At 35.8% G+C, this 20,752-nt stretch overlaps 1 protein-coding gene across 1 annotated transcript; it reads left to right on the top strand.

Moving 5' to 3' along the window:
- Positions 1-5,047: 5,047 nt before the first annotated feature.
- LOC141665981 (uncharacterized) lies at positions 5,048-6,139 on the top strand. The gene is made up of 2 exons (XM_074471968.1): positions 5,048-5,319; positions 5,413-6,139. Exons 1-2 carry the CDS (start codon positions 5,048-5,050, stop codon positions 6,137-6,139), a joined length of 999 nt encoding a protein of 332 aa, XP_074328069.1.
- The last annotated feature ends 14,613 nt before the right edge of the window (positions 6,140-20,752 follow it).

Genomic DNA, 20,752 nt, shown 5'->3' with positions numbered 1-20,752 from the left:
ATAAGATAATATTCGAAGTGTCAAAATGTGGTAGAGGGCTATTTTGAGCCTTAATATGAAATTGCTAAAAATATAATTTGATGTCAATTTTTCTCAAATTATTTTTCTATTACTTTGTTCCAAAAATAGTAATTAAATTAGTTGGAACTAATATTATATTACTTTGTATTTATATTATTACTAAGTTAAAAAATTTATGTAATATTACTTAGTAAAATATTTTACCTAGTAAAATATATTTTAATTTTTTTTAATAATAATATAGTTATTAAAATCTATATTTCATTTTAAAAATATATTAAGTTAGTTGGAACTAATAAGGTAATATTCGAAGTGTCAAAATGTGGTAGAGGGCTATTTTGAGCCTTAATATGAAATTGCTAAAAATATAATTTGGTGTCAATTTTTCTCAAATTACGTTTATATTATTTTATTCCAAAAATAGTAATTAAATTAGTTGGAACTAATATTATATTACTTTGTATTTATAATATTACTAAGTTAAAAAATTTATGTAATATTACTTAGTAAAATATTTTACCTAATAAAATATATTTTAATTTTTTTTAATAATAATATAGTTATTAAAATCTATATTTTATTTTAAAAATATATTAAGTTAGTTGGAACTAATAAGGTAATATTCGAAGTGTCAAAATGTGGTAGAGGGCTATTTTGAGCCTTAATATGAAATTGCTAAAAATATACTACCTGTGTCCCTCTCATTTCTTTACAGATTTTTTCACATGCTTGACACGCATTTTAAGGCAGCTATAAAATATACTTCCGTAATTTATTTTTATAATTTTCTTTTTTTGTATAAAAGTTTGTACATTATATTTTTATTTAGAAGAAAAAAATTAAAAAAAATAATTATGCAATTATATTTAATTAAAGCATTAAAGTGCGTGTCAAAGCCCCGTCCCCCAATGTAAAGAATTGAGGGGGACGGAGGGAGTAATTTAATAATAACACGATACAGGAATAAAAAGCATACGATGCAGAAATACAAATATTAGGAGCAGAAAATATATGAACTGAATCATTCATCTGTATCGTCGGAGTCATCATCATCCTCATTGAGGTTCCAAGTATGCGACTCGATGAACGCCTTCATTTTCTGCAATTCCATTTTTGACTCCTCAATTTCACGCTACAGCTCACAAATTTCTGCAGAGTGGGCTACATTCTCTATAGTAATTTCTTTCCTAAGGACTTCAATGAGAACTGTTGCACGGGGTTCAAGTGGCTCTTCGATCCAACGTTCGTAAATACAAAGACGGTCGGGACATTTGATAAACCGCCTTCCCGAGTCAATACCCTTCCAGTAGTGCGCTACAACTGCTATTTTTCCGCAAAAACATAAATCCAAGTTTGGGAGTGAAGACATAATTACTTTATAGGAGTGTGACTTCATGAGTTTGTGACCTTGTATTTATAAGTGAATTGGTTAAGAAGACATAAGCTACTGTGAATAACAGTTCACGTAAAGTAATTATGCCTTCATAAGTGTATTTATAATTGCAGGATTCGTAAAATACATTTTTTAATTCTCATAAGTAAACAAAATTTAATATATAAGAAGGGAGAAAATAAGATAGCACATAATTCAAAGTCAATCATCGGACATATAATCGTCGGAAAGGTAGTTCTCATTTTGTAATAGTCTGTGTTGCTCATCTTCTATAAGATCTCTCCCAATGCCGCGGACAGAATCTCGCGCCAGTTCATACATGTACTGACGACTCCTATGCAACAACATTCGGTTATTTTCCTTTCTAATACTTGTCACGGCCCTAATAACTTTTTTCCTAAATCCTGCCCAAGTTGGACTATCCCCCGCTTGAGAATATATGCCAATAGAATATCGAGTTGGGACTCTTAGACCCATAGAAAGCAGGGCATCTCTCAACCGGTCAGATTCTTCACGTCGATAAGCCCATTCGCGACGTACACCAGCAAATTACTCTTTAGCATCAATAACTCTAACACTACGGTAATCATCATCTCTTTCTATGAGCAACCAGTTGCGATTTGTGTTAGAAGACATGCTATTGATAGTAATAATTTGTTTCACATCTTGATTGATAGATTATATAGAAAAATCCTGATTTTCTAGTCATCCTTTTTCATTCCGTATTCCTATCAGAAGTAACGTGCATTCAGCATCAATTATTTAGAAGTGACTTGTCACTGTACAAAATACACTGCAACACGTGAATGATGCATTATTAGCAATTTGAAAGTGTCATGAATAGTCTAATGCTTGGCTGCATTACTTTCATTAGTGACATTTACTGTACCAAGAAGATAAGGTATGGTGGATAACCTGCAAAAAAAATAGTGAAACAGTATTTGACATGACATAAAATTATGCAACACTGCATCTCATTACTGAGAAGCGTAAATATAGCTGTATCGTTGCACCTACTTTTATGTTATAAATAGAGTGTGTTATACCCCTTGTGATATTTAAATTCCACGATATAGTAACAACAACATAATGAGTTATACCCCTGGTGATATTAACTGAGCAATTGTAGGAAATGGTTTTGTGATGATAATTTTAGGTACTTAATGGATCCGAATGAACGTTACGCAGGAAGTTCAATAATCTCGATGCAGAGGGAATGCGAATGGCGTGTTGGGTGTCTCAACAGTTGTATGGGCCAATGTGTCCAGGAAGGAGTGCGAATACCAAAACAACGCACCATACACATGCAACGAGACACGCCTCATGAGCTGGAATTAGCATTATTTCGTGCTAGAGAGGAAGAGAATCGAATGAGTATGCGCTTAAACCGTATAGACCTACAAAGAAGAAGTCAGGAGTATGCTGAAGACGGCGACCTCCACACTGTAATGATGTATCATAATTTGCTATAGGTCCTGATTATGTTTCTGATTGTTTTTTGTCTGACGATGAGTAAGACAATTACTTATGCCAAGTAATTTTATAAGACATAATTACTAATCACGGACTCAAATAAAATTAAACACAAAAAATATAAACAACATAATACAACATTTGCTTCTGTTGTAAATTTCAAGAATCTTATCTTCTCTTTCATATCTTCCAAATAGGACAAAAATAGTAGATTTCTCTTTAACAAAAATCCTATTGGAAATCTCCATTGGATTCTATCAATAATGCATTCCTATCCGAATTCTCAAAAAGTTTAGCTATCTCTAGCCTACAGCTTCTATTCCTATATATATGTGTCCTCCAACATTGAATGTATTTAAAACATACTGCAATTCTAAGTTCCTAAATCTTTAGGATAATAATATCATTCATACTTGTAGAACACTCCTCTGTCCAAAAGGGTATGTCAGTATTACATGTATGTTTATTTACATCTACAATCTTGACTTTGGTTTCCTAACTGTTAATGCTGTCTTCAACGCAGGGAGATGGAAGGCCACGTGAATGTCAAATTTTTTTGGGGTGGAGTAGTTATTCGAGATGGTAGTAATATCAATTACTCTATCGATCCAAAAAAATGATGTTTATTAGGTTTGGTACCACTTACAATGACCTTAAAAGTGTCGTGTATAATTTAATGAACATTAGTTCATATCAGTGGAATTTAAAATTGAGTTTAAAGTATCCATATCTTGGTCAGTACAACCTAGTTGAAGGTTTTATCAAATGGATATTTTATGTGATGATGATGGTACACGCATGTTAAATGTTCCTGCCATGTTGCTAAACATTCAAGGAGATGTTTCTTTGTTCATCGAAACAGAAGAAATTGTTGTTGATGACCCGTACTCATTCCAGCATAATTTCGGGTCACAACCAACAGCAACAACATATGGTGGTGATGTACAACCATTGTGGTCAAATGTACTTTTTGATCAAGGTGTAGGGTATGGAGGGAGGACTACTCAACATGGTGGAGGGTCTGGTAGGGGGCTAGTGAACATGGTGGACGGTATGAAGGGGGTAGTAGTCAATATGTTGGAGGGTATGGAGGGGGGAGTATACAATATGATGGAGGCTATGGAGGGGGAATAGTCAATATGGTGCAGGGTATGGAGGGGGGAGTAGTCAACATGGTGAGGGGTATGGAGGGGGGACTATTGAACATGGTGGGGGTAATGGAGGGTGGAGTAGTCAATATGGTGGAGGCTATGGAGGGGGGATACTGAACATGGTAGAGTGTATGGAGGGGAAATCAGTCAATACAGTGGTGGGTTTCAAGGGGGGCTAGTTATGAAAGTGATGTGGTGGGAAGAGGTTCAGGTCAGCGATTAGCCCTGCTGGCAGATGGAGTTGTAGCCAATTCATCAAGTGAGGAGAATTTTCACTTTCACGATGATGATGATGAGGAATCTTCTGCCACCGAAGATGGTGAAGGACATTCAGAGAGAAATGAAAAAATTTCCAATACATTTCCGGTAGTTCGAGAACAACATCATGTTCCAAGGGTTCCATGGTTTCGCACAGAGCAATACACTCCACCAATCATAGATAACCCTTATGATATATATATGCTGATGTAGACCTCGACAAGGGGGAACTGAGTGAGGGAATGTGTTACCGTGACAAAGAAACGCTCTTGGGAGCAGTGAGGCGTGCACATATTAACACTGATCGTACATATAAAACTACAAGGAGTAACAAAGAACAGCTGATTGTATAGTGCCGGGTTGAGGGGTGTAACTGGAGGATGAGGGCTGCTTTCATGCATGATTCCGGGTACTGGCGGATTAATGTTAATAGAGAGGAACACAAATGCATGATCGATCAGCCGTTACAAGGTCACAAGAAGTTATCTGCAAGGATGATTGCGCAGATTGTAAAACCACGTGTAAGTAAATCTTTAACAAACGCCGCTTATTAAGGCCGAATTTTTTTTGACATTTATGATTTTATGTGAAACAGGTAATAGATACACAGGAAATTCCCATTTAAACCATTATCCCGTTGATCAACAACGAGCACAACCACATAGTGGGGTACAAGAAAGCGTGGAGAGGGAATCAAATAGCAATTGAGGAAGTGTATGGCAGTTGGGCTACAACATACCAAGCTCTACCCATGTTTCTGGCAGCTATTATGAAGACAAATCCTGGAACCATTGCTGAGATCGATGCTGTCCCTCATGCTAAGGAGCGGGGCACATCCGTCTGCAAGCGGATTTTTTGGTCTTTAAAGGCAATGATGGACGGGTGGCAACATGCACGTCCTGTGATTTCAATAGATGGGACATTCTTGAAAGGAAGATATAGGGGTAGACTGCTTATTGCTATGGGTGTTGATTCGAACAACCACCCGTTCCCTTTCTGTTATGGCTTGGTTGATGAGGAGACGTACGAGAACTAGTCTTGGTTTTTACAGCGTCTTTGAAGACATGTATGTCGGCAACGGACCGGTGTCTGCATCATTTCTGACCGTGCTGCCAGCATTATCTCCGCCCTACGAGACCCTCAAAACGGTTTTGCTGAGCCACTCGGCATCCATATGTTCTGTCTCCTCCATGTAAGAAGTAACTTTTGTAGTCATCACCCAGGTGGTGAACTAAAAAAATTAATGTGGAAAGCTGGGAGAACCACACAAGTCTCAAAGCACGATGCATATATGTTGCGGATTGGTGAAATTTCCCCCACCGCCCTACAGTATCTTGCTACAATACCCGTGGAGAGGTGGACACTTTCCCACGATACTGGTGTTCGCTACGGTCAAACAACCACAAACATGCTTGAGGGATTCAACGGCAACATAAAGAGGGCTCGTTTTCTTCCAGTAACAGCAATGATGGAGTACCTCTTTTACAAAGTGGTCATAATTGTAGATAAACATCGAAACATAGTGGATGACGGTCTACAAGAGGGGCAACAGTTATGTGCACGTTCCGCCGCTATGTTAGCAAAAATTCGGAGAAAGGCAACGGGACATGCGATTATTACTTTCCATCGTCTCCGCGGGATTATGAAAATACTAACACATCAGTACACAACTGCTAAGGGGACGGTAAAGGGAGGTAAAACCCAGGTTGTCAACCTCAATGACCGTACGTGCACCTGTGGAAAATGGGCGACCCATCACATGTTGTGCTCCCATGCAATGGCAGGTTGTATAACACATGGATTGAGTTGGGAGCATTTCATCGAACATTTCCATAAGAACTAAACAATGTAGGACTTGTACAGGCCAATAATTTATCCGTTGGAACCAACTGAATACTGGAACTACGATTTACCCGTACCTTGGAAGGGGTATGGAAAGTTAGTGCCGGAAGAGTCCTTGAAAAAACTAAAGAAAAAACGCGGAGATAAGGGACAATCGGTGCGGATCCGAACGGAGATTGATGGTCTGCGGTCTGGAAAGAAATGTAGTTTATGTAACCAAGAAGGTCACACCAAGCGTAGTAAGAAATGCCCAGGGCGCCCACACTAAAACACGTGATCTTGTTGTCAAACATATGTACTACTGCTATTACAAGCAGTCTACTTGTAATATGGTTCCGTTTCCTTGTTTTCCATTTCATTATTTACTTGTTCTGTCATAATATTTTAGTTTCCAATGCTCAATACACATTCATTTTATGTCTACGCCTAACAGTTAACGTTTTTAAATTTAACGTTATGACACCCTCTCTCAAATAAATAAAATTTATTATTTAATCATACAGACTCAATTTTTTTTTACATACCTACCAAACAATAGAAGAATGGACCTAAACAAATTTTGGTTATTTAAATATGCCCGTGCACAAATTTGCCCTCGCTTGACAATTACGCACTCGCTGCTAAAGACACCATTTTCGAAGCTACAAAAGTGTTGGCCACATAAATTTTTAATTCAAAATTAAATTTTTCCCAAAATATAGGTTTACATTATAAGATAAAAAAAAATTGGAACCCAATAAATCAACGATTATTTACATACGCCCATGCCAAAACATGCCCTCACCTAAAAAATTTAATCTCACATTGCACGACACCCTTTTCGGAGCTAGAAAAATCTTATTTGTAGGGGATTTTATTTAAATTAAAAAATACACACATAAAATAGGTTTACATTACAAGCCAACAAAAAAAAATTACTAAAAACATTTTCCATTTTTTTCATATGGGAGTCCAAAAATTGCCCTTTTTCTAATTTTATTCCCTTCAAAACAAAACAAACAAAGTCATTATTTCTCGCAGAAAAAAAATATAAAGGACCCCAGAATGCCACTTGTTCTGGGTGTCATATGAAAACCCCCCTAGTACAGGCATTTAGTACCATTTTTGGAATTTTTTTAATATATATACCAAAAAAATGAATTTCTTGTTCAGTTGTACCATAAAAGGGACGGACCGGATTCTATACATCGAGTAGGTAGAACCGATCCGGCCGCACGATATAGTGTTGTAATTTCGTTTGTGAATAGGCGGATAGCTCGTTTAATGCGTGGTTAGAATTTTGGCTATAGTTGCATATGCTCGTGAATATCTTTAAGTATGAAAATCTAATACCATGTAAATGGAAATAAGTGCGCTAATGATATATAGGAATTGGAGTCGTTTTCATAAACCTAAACAATAAAATGATATCAAATTAAATATAATACTGTGTGATGAAACTTAAATATTTAGGTTGATTGTTACATTTCTTATAGTATGAAGCGTGTAAACCTAATTCTGTAGCATGATCATAACATTAATTATAAAGATAATTTACTTAGATAACGGTAATTTGAGTTTTATAACATTAGAATTTTATTTGTTCAACCAATTTATTTCCCCCCTTTATGTAGTAATCAATCATAAATATACAATTAAGTCATATTATTCTTTGATTTAAATGTTAGAGGAGTAAAATGACGGAAAGTAGTGTTGTTGATGCTTTCTTGTAACAAGGGATGCTCAAAGCGAGTGACGCTTAGAAGATGGTAAAGACTGGAAGAGTTAGGGCTGACTAAAAACGTAGGCTTGCTGCGAAGGAGACCAAAAAGGGTGCAGAAGTATCACTTGAGTTTGAGAGATTAAGGGCTAAGGTTGAGGTCCTTATATCATATTTGGTGTGAGAGACATGAAAGTTTGGTGAACGGAGTTAGAAACTTGAGATAGGAAAATAGAAGGTTATAGTAGAAAAACAATGCACCTATAATGAGATGATTATGTCTTTTTTTTTTCTTGTGTTTCTTTTAAAACAGTCTCCTTTATTTGTTTAAGGTGTCATGTCTAAATCATTAAGTTTTATTTATTGAGGAAGTTTAGTGTATTCTGTAGAAATCCAATAGCAGAGGATTTGAGCAGTAATACATGGTTGCAAAATAAACAGGTTGGAACTGTTTAGAAGATATATTTGATTAAAATATGCAATACAAGAAATCCAAAATAGAAAAGTTAGCTTAGTAATGTCCATGATTTTCAGGGAAGAAAATATGAAACAGATATGAAAGATAATGAAATTGAGTGTTGTCTAATGCAAATTTATATAGGCCGAAGGCATCCATCAGGCATTATGGAAGCATGGTACGGGGTGCTTCAAACAACTTTTTATTTCATTCTTGTACTTGCCTCATCGCCTGGATTAAAAGATTCTGTTATCGCTGTTACCTCTGTAATTTCAAATATGCATGCAACTGTGTATCTATCACATCCAATTCTGTTGAAATAGGTAACTTTTACCTCAAAGAAGCATGTTTTGCCTATGACGTTGTTGACTATTGGAGGAATTTCATCGGTGAGTTTGTCCTGCATTGTTGATATTTTTTGATCATTTTGATCAGTCACTTTAATGGAGTAGGCCTCATAATTTTCCATAATATTTGGTGAATAAATTTAAATGGTAAGTGTTAGATATATTTGTGATGTCATGTCTAGTAATGATTTGTGTTTATTTTTCAGATCTTAGCTAACAGGATAAATCAGGACTTAACTGGAAATCAGTACTTATACTGAAGTCAGAACTTAAGATATCAGAAGATATTTATCAGGAGATAATATCAGGACTTAAGAAGACTTTCAGATAAGGAAGGCGGCTGATTGAAAGGAAAGAAGATCAAGACTAAAACAAGAAGAGATATGCATGGAGAAGAATTCTATGAAGAATAGAATACTTGGAAGAAAAGATAACTAGTTGATATATTTTAGGACACAGAATCATATTCGATATCAATTAGAAGATTATCTTCAAACTGTGTGTCTATATAAACACAGCATAGGGTTTACACTAGACGTGTTATCTTAATCAAGAATATTATATATTGTAACCCTAGCAGCTCTCGTGATATTTGTTCATCACTGAGAGAGAACGGTTTCATTGTAATACTATTTTATTACTAAGATTATTATGTGTTTCATACTTGTGTTCTTAATTCGATTTGATTGAACTATACACCGTATTCAACCCTCTTCTACAGTGTGTGTGACCTAACAAGTGGTATCAGGGCCAATATGTTAACATATATACAAGTTTAATAGATATTTGATGATGTCAAAAACATTAAGTACAAATGTATATGAGAATTTAGTAAGTCCTAATCTGTTAACACATATACAGTAAAGATCCAAAATAATCATGTCTGAAGAAGAACAAACTCCAACCAAGCCCACCAAAACTGAAGAAACTCCAAAGACTCAAATCCATAATCGATATGAGACAATTAGGGTTCCCATACTGAAACCTTCTGAGTATCCCATAAGGAAAGTAAGGATGACTATGTTTCTGGAAGCTACAGATCCAGAATACCTTGACAGAATTAATGAAGGACCACATAAGCCAACCAAGCTCTCTGTTGTAGTTGCAGATCAGCCAGTAATGGCTGTACCAAAGGAGAAAAGTGAATATACAGCTGAAGATATCTCATCTATTGCCAAGGATGCAAAGGTGAGGCATTTGCTGCATAGTGCCATTGATAATGTCATGTCAAACAGGGTAATAAACTGCAAGACTGCAAAGGAGATATGGGATGCCTTGGAAACAAGATGCCAGGGAACTATTCAATTAATAAGAACAGGAGGACTATACTCACTCAAGAGTATGAGCACTTTGACTCAAAACCTGATGAGTCATTAACTGGTTTACATGACAGATTTGTCAAACTCTTGAATGATCTGTCACTGGTGGATAAGGAATATGATCTTGAAGATACTAATCTTAAATTCCTTTTAGCTCTTCCTGAAAGTTGGGATTTGAAGGCAACCACGATAAGAGATAACTATGCTCTTGATGAAACTACTCTTGATGAAATCTATGGTATGCTGAAGACTCATGAACTTGAGATGGATCAAAGAAGCACGAGACATGGGAGAAAGACAAGAACATTTGCTCTTAAGGCTGAGGAGGAATCCCTCAAAGTGGCTGTCTAAAAGAAAGGCAAAGGAAAGGCTCTCATCACAAAGTCTGATACTGAGTCATCAAGTTCTGATGATGATGAGGATTCAGAAACTGAAAGTCTATCTGAGATGGATGCTGATGAAGAGATGATAAAATTGTGTGCTCTTATGGTGAAAGGTATCACAAAGATAGCCTACAGGAAATTCAGAAAGGGAAGGAAGTTTTCCAGGAAAAGTGGAAGTTCTGATAAGAAGGGATTCAGAAAATCTGAAGGCAAAGCTGAAAAGTCTGATAGAGGAGATTACTCAAATGTTAAATGCTACAATTGTGGTGAGAAAGACCACATATCTCCTGATTGCAAGAAAGGAAAAGGTGACAAAGGCAAGGCACTTGTCACAAAGAAGGAAAGCTGGACAGACACTTCAGATTCTGAAGATGAGGTGAACTATGCCTTGATGACAAATGCTGATAGCAGTTCTGAAGCTGCTGAGTTAAAGGTACCTCAAACAACTTATGCTTTTCATACTGATGATATTACTGAGTTGAGATCTTATCTTAAAACCATATTCATTAGCTATAGAGATCAGACTTTAACATGTGATAGGTTAACTTCTGAAAATCTGGCTTTTAAGAAAATGAATGACTATTTAGAAAAGGAGTTAGTTATGTTCCATTAAACTCAGAAAGAAAGAAATGATGCTTTTTATGTTAGAGATGAAGTGTTAAAATTGAATCAATCTCTAAAAACTGAGTTAGAAAAGGATAGAGAGATTATCAGGACTTGGACTAACTCTGGCAGAACTACTCAGAATTTACTAAGTAGTGGAAACTGGAAAGAGGGCTTAGGTTATGGAGATGATAAAAGTGAAACATGAACTGAACAAATTAAGCCAATTATTGTTAAACTGAATAATAAGCCAAAGGTAAATCCTGTTAAGTTTGTAGCTAAAACTGTAAAGTCTGATTCTGAAAAGATGAAAGATACTGAATCAGAAGGTAAAGGGAAATTAACTTCTGACAAACCAAAACAGGATAAGCCAACTGAAGTTAACATAGGCTTAATGACAAAGAAGCAGCTTAAGTATAAGCTGAAAGAGATTAAGAATATAAACAAGGTAAAGCCACCTAGGAAAAATAGGAATGGAAAGGAAGGTGTGAATAAAAGTAATAATTATATGCCTGTTCCTAATGCTCCTAGAAAGAAATGTTATAACTGTGGAAATTCTAACCATCTGGCTTCTTTTTGCAGGAAGAATAAGAATATAAACTCCTTACCTTCTAAGTCAAGAGTTAAGAGTCATTCTGTTAGGTTTAAGCCATAAAATCCTTGTTTTTATTGTGGTAGTTTATGGATTCCATTTACACTTGTAAGGAATTTCATAGTTTGTACTATGATTATTATCAAATAAAACCTTTTTAAAGAAAGTTAGCATTGTTCCTTCTAATGTAAGTTCTGATGCAAAGTCTAATACTGTAAATTCTGATAAGAAAAATATTGACATAAACTCTGATGTTAAATCCGCTGTAAATGTTAACAAACTTAATAAGGCCAAAGGATCCAAGCAAGTCTGGGTCCTTAAAACTAATCATTAGTGGGCTTTATGATTGCAGGGCAACAGGAAAAATATCTTAGTTCTTGATAGTGGATGTTCAGGATATATGACTGAAAATAAAGCCCTGCTATCAGACTTTGTGGAGAAAGCTGGCCCAGGAGTGTCTTATGGAGATGGCAACATTGGAAAAACTCAGGGATATGGCAATATCAATCTTGGGAATGTCATCATTGAAAAAGTAGCTCTAGTCTCAGGACTTAAACACAACCTGCTGAGTGTTAGTCAAATCTCTGACAGAGGTTATCATGTGGATTTCTTTGAAGAACACTGTGAAGTTGTAAGCAAATCTACAGGAAAAGTTGTTCTAAAGGGATACAGTCATGGTAACATTTATGAAGCCAAGCTTTCAACAAAAACTGATGGTTCTATAATCTGTCTGTTAAGCAGAACATCAATTGAGGAAAGCTTGGATTGGCACAAGAAACTCTCTCATTTAAATTTCAACAATATAAATGAACTAGTCAAGAAAGATCTTGTAAGAGGACTGCCAAAATCAGTATTTTCTCCTGATGGCCTCTGTGATTCATGTCAAAAGGCAAAACAAAGAAAATCTTCATTCAAGAGGAAGACTGAATCTTCAATTCTTGAGCCTTATCACCTACTACATGTTGATCTATTTGGTCCAGTGAATGTCATGTCTATTGCAAAGAAGAAATATGCTACGGTCATAGTAGATGAGTTTACCAGATACACATAGGTGTATTTCTTGCACACAAAAAGTGAAACTGCATCTATCTTGATTGATCATGTCAAATAACTGGATAAGTTGGTCAAAGACTCTGTGAAAATTATAAGAAGTGATAATGGCACTGAGTTCAAGAATTTGATCATGGAAGAGTTCTGCAAAGACCATGGAATAAAGCAGAAATTTTCTGCTCCTGGAACTCCACAGCAAAATGGAGTTGTTGAAAGAAAGAATAGAACTCTTATTGAAGCTGCACGAACTATGCTTGATGAAGCAAAGTTACCAACCTACTTTTGGGCTGAAGCTGTGCAGACTGCTTGTTTTACTCAGAATCCAACACGTATCAACAAGCATGGAAAGACACCATATGAGATGGTGAAGAAAAAAAAGCCAAATCTGAAGTACTTTCATATATTTGGATGCAAGTGTTTTGTTCTTAAGACTCATCCTGAACAACTATCCAAATTTGATCTAAAAGCTGATGAAGGAATCTTTGTTGGATATCCACTTTCCACAAAAGCCTTCAGAGTCTACAATTTAAGAACAAGGGTAGTCATGGTATCTATCAATGTCTCTTTTGATGATAAGAAGATTACTGGACTTGAAGATTTCAATGATCATGATCAGCTGAGATTTGAGAATGAAGTTTTAAATTCTGATAGTCTAAATCCTGATACAGCAAACTCTGATGGGTTAAACTCTGATGTTATTGAAACTGTGGTGACTACTCCAAAGGAAAATGCACCTGTGCAGGGGGAGCATACTGAAGATCCAACCACATCTCAAGAAGCATTAGAACCTAAAAAACAGGCTCTTCAAGTTCTGATTCATCAAGTTCTGATGGACCAAGTTCTGATAATTCTGGAAACTCAAATTCTGAAGAATCCAACTCAGAGAGCATAATTTCAGGGGGAGCATCAGAAAATGTTGATGGAGACATCATGGATCATGGGGGAACATCCATTTCTAGAGATCACCTTCCATCTGCAAGGAAGTGGACTACAGCACATACACCTGACTTGATTATTGGAGATACTGAAGCAGGTATTAGAACTAGAACAACAACATCAAATGAATGTCTCTATCATTCTTTTCTTTCTCAGGCTGAACCAAAGAAAGTGGAAGAAGCTCTTCAAGATGCTGATTGGGTGCAAGCAATGCAAGAAGAGTTAAATAAATTTGAAATAAATAAAGTCTGGACCCTAGTGCCAAGATCAAAGAACAGATCAGTTGTTGGTACAAAATGGGTGTTCAGAAATAAAACTGATAGTGATGGCATAATTACAAGGAATAAAGCAAGGCTGGTTGCAAAAGGATATTCTTAATATGAGGGAATTGATTATGATGAAACATTTGCACCAGTTGCTAGATTGGAAGCCATAAGGATATTTTTGGCTTATATTGCTTACAAAAAGTTTACAGTCTTTCAAATGGATGTAAAAAGTGCTTTTTAATGGAAAATTAGAAGAAGAAGTATATGTTGAACAACCTCAAGGTTTTGTAGATTCAAAATTTCCTAATCATGTCTACAGACTTGATAAAGCACTTTATGGCCTTAAGCAAGCTCCAAGAGCATGGTATGAGACATTAGCTCAGTTTCTTCTGGAAAGTGGATTTAACAGAGGGACAATTGACAAAACTTTATTTTATCTCAACCATGGAAAGGATTTACTTTTGGTACATATATATGTTGATGATATCAACTTTGGTTCTACAAATGACAGACTTTGTAAAAGGTTTGCCAAGCTCATGCAGTCAAGATATCAAATGAGTATGATTGGAGAACTTAGCTATTTTCTGGGCCTTCAAGTCAAGCAAAATGAAGAAGGAACTTTTATTTGTCAATTTAAGTACACCAGAAATTTGTTGAAGAAATTTGGAATGCAAGACTGTTCAAGTGCATCCACTCCCATGACCACTGCAACAAAATTGGATAAGGATACTGGTACATCAGTAAATATTACTGATTACAGAGGGTGCAAAATTGACAGAAAAAGCACAAGTGGAAGCTGCCAATTTCTTGGAGGCTGATTAGTTTCTTGGTTTAGAAAGAAACAAAAGTCAATTTCCACATCAACTGCAGAGGCAGAGTACATTGCTGCAGGAAGCTGTTGTGCACAGATTCTTTGGATGAAGAATCAGTAACTGGATTATGGGTTAGAATTTTCTATAATCCCTATATACTATGATAATCATAGTGTTATTGCTATGACAGGTAATTCAGTTCAACACTCAATGACAAAGCATATCAGCATTAGGTGCCACTTCATAAGGGAACATATGATGGAAGGTACAGTGGAATTACATTTTGTTCCAACAGATCAACAACTAGCAGATATCTTCACAAAACCACTATGTGAAGCTACTTTTACAAAATTGGTAAATGAACTTGGAATGGTTTCAGGTTCTTTCGCTAAATCTGCTTAGTTTATGTTATGATATATTAGACTTTATGATCAGTATTTACAGATATTACTATCTTTATGTAATCTGTGCTTAAATTGAAATTTACTAAGTGCTGATTGTTGTCTGATGTGAATTTCTAAACTCTAATAGTGATATGAATATTTCTGTGACTATTCAATCCAATGAGGATAACTGTGCTAGATGCCGACCTAGTAGTCTTTAATATACTAAAGATCCCATGTTTGAAGTAACTGTTTATGTGGAAATATTTTAACACAAGCAAATTCTGATATTGAGCTTGGTTAGGTTTACTTTGTGTATCTTATTACTAAGTCAAAAACTAGAATAGTGCTTCTTATCTGTTAAATTCTGATGTTGGTAAATCTTATGGATGTACTAAGTGTTGATAAGCCTCACTTATCAGAAGAAAAAGAAAAGAAATAAATATCAGGTACTCCTTTGAGATCTAGAGAAAAATATATGTGAAAGGGAAGACCCAAGTGCATTGTTGGTATTAAGTAATATGCATTAGAAAAGCAAAATAAAATTTTCTTGGTGACTTTTCACATTCTCTGATTACTGGAGAAATACTCTGATAATAGCATAAATTCTGATAAGCAGTCGTGACTCACTTACACTGAGAAGCCACTGTAAAAAGGGATTTCAAAAGATGCATAAAATGAGCACAAAACAGTTGAGGTGGACTCATGCATGAACTCATTCTATAGTAGACTTCAGACTAATGACAGATTTTAAGCAAAGTTCTTAGTTATGCCTTATTTCTAAGATGTACTCGAGTGAATCAGACTTTACTCTCTGTCTGATATTTAGCTTCATGCACACATTTACACTCCATATGAATGATGAAAATTACTGTGGTGATCAATGTTGTTTTTAATGAACAGTTTAAGTGTTAGTTGCATATATTCTGAGGACAAGTTCTGATGATTAAGTTCTGTTGAAACCAAATCAGTATTTGTGTGAAGAATTACAGAAATAAACATTCACTTTTTGAGTTAAGAAGCCATATTCTGATGACCTTTAAATTATGATAATAATCAAGTTCTGATGCTTACGTGGCAGTATTTATTTACTTGATTTATTTTTGGTCACTACTTGAACAGTTATATTTTATCAGAATATTGGTTTATGTGAGATAAATCAGTCATAATAATTATGGGTTAATGGTTAACGTGTATGTCTTAAAAACCCACATGTGCATAGTAATTGTTAATTATTTCCCGTGCTCATTAAATCTGGCTTTAGATCTTTTACTGACTGTTATTATTACACATTGGTCTAGGGAGACGAGGTATCATTATTTTTACTTGTAATTATTAAATACTCCTTGCATCTCTTGGTATTCTATTGGCTATTTTCATTCCAGCCAATACATCTTCCATCTTTCTCATAAACTCACTCTTTTTACATACTCATCAAAAACCTGGTTTGTTTCAACTTGCTCCTGAACTATGATACTTTCAATATCGAGTTGAGTTGTGATGATTGGCGATAGGAGTGGCATGTAACTGTCATTCCTGACGAAATCTGGAACTCAGTTCCACAAGAGGTTCACACAGACCTCTTATTCTTTTATATGGACTATCATCTCCATTGTGATCGTCTGGAAGAGGAAAGGAGAGAAGCTCTCCGACAGCAAGAACGGATCATCCGTCTTGCAGTGCTTTTCATCAGCAGTAGAATGAGCTAGTCGTTAGGTCTTCTTAGACTAGGACTAAGGCTGTTGATGTTAAGAATTTTTAGAATAGGACTATCTTGTAATTTTTGCATGTAATTGATAAATTTCATGAAATGTACTCATCTGATATATTAATGAAATTTCCTTTAAATTGCAAGATTTGGTCTTTGTTTCTCAAATTATGTGACTGTTCATGTTTCAATTGCAATTTGTTAATCTTTACTTCATCGTTTTTAACTTTATCCTGTGATGAATGTTTTGATTTAATAATGGTCAATAATAAATTTTGATGGTTTGATGAAACAATTGAAGCACGGGTTCATGCATCTGAACCTGTGATAAATGCAGCCTTCTTCTTCTAGAGCAAAGAGGACTAAGATAGTACCTCAGTCACAGCAGAAAAGAAGGAGGATGATTCTGAGAAATGAATCAGAAGATGAGGCACAAGTTCACACATCAGAACCTGTTGGAGAAGCAGCCGAGGAAATGTCTCCTCAGAAAACAAAGGAAACTGGGAGTTCTAGGCCCCTCAAAAGGCTTAGAAAGGTACATTCTGATGATAAAGCTCCCAAAGTCTCTCCACCCTTGAAGAGAGTGAAGAAACAAAGAGCTAACTGGGACATAGTTGAGTCAGATTCAGAGGATGTGGAAGCAGCAGCTAAGGAAGGGGATCAGGAATCTCTGATCCCAAAGGAGCCAATTGTGATTGAATCCCTTCCATCTACACAACTAGAATTTGCTGAAGCCACTGAATCTACACCTCCACTGTCACCAATTCAAGCTGAAGAAACTGCTCAAGACAGAGTATCCACATCTCCTGTGTCTCCTATCATTGAACAAGTACATGCTGAAGACCCAGGTACAAGTGCTGAAATAGATATTCACAACTTGGTTGTGCATGAGGTTCTGTACTTTAATGCTCCAACCATTCTTCAACATACTTCATCAACAACACCAATTTTAGATGTTGATATTAATGTAGATATTCCAACAACACCTCTTCTGAATCTAGATGATGAAGATCAGGTATTAGGTGAGCATCAGAATTTGGATGTTGATCAGAACTTAGAGGATGATCTTGAAACCTCTATAGCCTCACACAATATCATTTTATCAGAGGAAGCTGATTCTACAGGCTCTGTAAGTTCTGATGCTGAAAATGATGAAAATACTGGTGAAGCTGCTACAAATGAAAATGCTGATGTAGCTGGTCCATTTGGACATGCACCTCAACAAGTTCTAGGCAAAACTGATCTAATCAAGAAATTTGTTAGAGAGGATGCACCAGTACCTTGAAGTGAAATTCCAAGAGGAAAAGAATGGATCAAGGAGTGGAACAAAGTTGATTTTGTTCCTACTGCAAATATTCTTGCTGAGCACCTGGCCAAAGCTGATGAAATACTGATAAATGATGATTTCAAGGCACAACTTAGAGTTACTGCACTGAGTACAAGGCATCTTCAAGGTCAACACTCAATAACTCAAGCCAAGGTGAACAAAATTCAAGAAACCCTGATTCAGCAAGACATGAATGTCAAAGAATCAAGCTGCACTCAAGCCAAGGTGGCCAAAATTCAAGAAACCCTGATTCAGCAAGACATGAATGTCAAACTAGAAAAGAACGGGTTTTTTAAGCCAGCCTTTGACCGCATTGGGAATATAGAAAAGATTCAAGAAAAGTAGCAAGCTCAAATATATGATGTTTTAAAGAATCAAGCTGCTCAACAAACTCAACTCAATGAAATCCAAAACTCTGTGGAATTGCTTGTCTCTCTCCTTATACCTGATGATGCCAAAAAGGGGGAGAAAGTGATTAAGTCCAAATGCAAAACTGATCAACCATTGAAGGGTAAGGATGATGATAATGAAGACCAAGGAAACTCTGTAAGGGGTAGAGGTCATGGTCAAGGAAAAGGTTCTTCATCCAGGAAAGCAGGAACTTCTACACAGAGATCAAGTTCTGATGCTGATAGAACAAAATGTTCTGATAAACAAGTTCTAACTAAGCCTGATGTTCTGATACAGGGTGAGAGTCAAGAATCACAGAAGTTTATGCAGACACTGAAGCTTAAGGGGAAGGAAACAACAGTCTACTATCAAGACCCCAAGTTACAGAAGCTGGATGAAGAAATTTCTAAAAGACTATTTCTCAAAGACAATCCAGGAATGGACTTTTAAAGTCTGAAGGAAGAAGAAGCCAGACTTAAAGCAGAAAATGTCAAATCTAAGTCTAAAGCTTCTATTACTGCAAAGAAACCTCCAAAGCCTAAGGGCATTGTAATTAAAGAGAAGTCAAACTCTGAGGCAACTAAATATGAATTCAAAGCCAAATCACAAGTAGAGGTAGATCCAAGGTTCAAGGGCAAAGCTAAAGTTGATGATTCTGTAAAAATCTATCTGCCAACCATGGATGAACAAGTAAATTCTGATGAAGATACTAGTCTAATTTTGAAGAAGAAGAAGAATATTCAAACAACCTCTGACAAAGCTCATGTTGTTCAAGATCAGGACTTAGTAAATTCTGATATGACAATGTAGCAAGCAACCTCTGACAAAGCTCAAGTTGGCTTGATATCAGAAGATAAAGGAAAGGAAACCTCTGACATTGCTCATGTTAAAGCTTCAAAACTTCTACTACCTGGGTTCACTAAAGCTCAACAATCTACTCAATCTTTGAAGACTACATCAAGTGGTTTTGAAGCAAGAGTTATTCGAGGGAAGGAAGCTAGAGATAAGACAGGACTGGGTAATGCTGATGAGAGAAGAGTAATCAACTCTACCTTAGATCCTAATCTCTTTCTGAAACAGGAGTGGGAACAACTCCTGAAAGATTGAATCAACTGGAGTCTGTACAAATGGTCTACCACTCTGTATTGAAGGAAGAAATCATGTTATATTTCATGAAATATGGGAGGGTATTCCATATAAGAAAGAATGCTATTCATTTGAAGTACTTTGAAGAATTGCAACATGTGTTATTTCTACTTCAAGTGAAGAACATATCAACAGATGGTGCTGCCAGATACATAAGGTCTAATATTGAAAGACAGAAGAAACTTTACTCTGTAAAGTCTGACAGGCCATACTATCTTAAGTACAGAGCTCACAATGGTGAACTGGTTGAGAAGAAGCCTAATACTGCCAAAATCACTACATTTTTTGGTATTAAGGGACTTGAATTCAATCTAGAGTCTGATAAAGCCTATGTCATCAGACTGGATCAGGAGATAAGGAAAGCAAAAATAAATGATCTCAGGGCTGCTATCTTTCAGACAGGTGAAGATACAGTTGAACTTAAAGATGTAAAAAGGAGGATGCCGAATGAACTTGAATATGCAGAAAGAACTCTGTTGAAGAACTATCTCAGAACAACTCCTGAAATTAAAGAGATCACACACAGAAGCCAAGTCAAGAACTACAACTGATAAATTTTGAAGTATATACAGGCTAAAGCTGATATCAGACTTTAAGGATGATAAAAGCTACAAAGACTGTGAGTTGTAGTTATTTAGTCAAATTCTCATATGCATTTGTACTTAATTTTTTTGACATCATCAAATATCTATTGAACTTGTATATTATGCTAATTTACAAGTTGGGGGAGATTGTTAGATATATTTGTGATGTCATGTCTAATAATGATTTGTGTTTAGTTTTCAGATCTTAACTAACAGGACAAATCAGGACTTAACTGGAAATCAGTACTTATACTGAAGTCAGAACTTAAGATATCAGAACTTAAGTTATCAGAACTTAAGATATCAGAAGATATTTATCAGGAGATATATCAGGACTTAAGAAGACTTTCAGATAAGGAAGGCGGCTGATTGAAAGGAAAGAAGATTAAGACTAAAATAAGAAGAGATATGCATGGAGAAGAATTCTATGAAGAATAGAATACTTGGAAGAAAAGATAACTAGTTGATATATTTTAGGACACATAATAATATTCGATATCAATTAGAAGATTATCTTATAAATGTGTATCTATATAAACACAGTATAGGGTTTACACTAGACGTGTTATCTTGATCGAGAATATTATTCATTGTAAACCTAGCAGCTCTCGT

The sequence above is a fragment of the Apium graveolens genome, chromosome 6 (genome assembly GCF_009905375.1).
Source record: "Apium graveolens cultivar Ventura chromosome 6, ASM990537v1, whole genome shotgun sequence".
NCBI classification, from domain to species: domain Eukaryota; kingdom Viridiplantae; phylum Streptophyta; class Magnoliopsida; order Apiales; family Apiaceae; genus Apium; species Apium graveolens.
The sequence above is the reverse complement of the archived record's forward strand: the minus strand, read 5'-3'. Positions and strand labels throughout refer to the sequence as shown.

Bases quoted from the DNA above. Each gene is read 5' to 3' on its own strand.
- LOC141665981 (XM_074471968.1), top strand. From the start codon at position 5,048: ATGTTTCTGGCAGCTATTATGAAGACAAATCCTGGAACCATTGCTGAG. The intron at 5,320-5,412 runs GTACGAGAACTA...CCGTGCTGCCAG, and splicing joins GGCTTGGTTGATGAGGAGAC to CATTATCTCCGCCCTACGAG.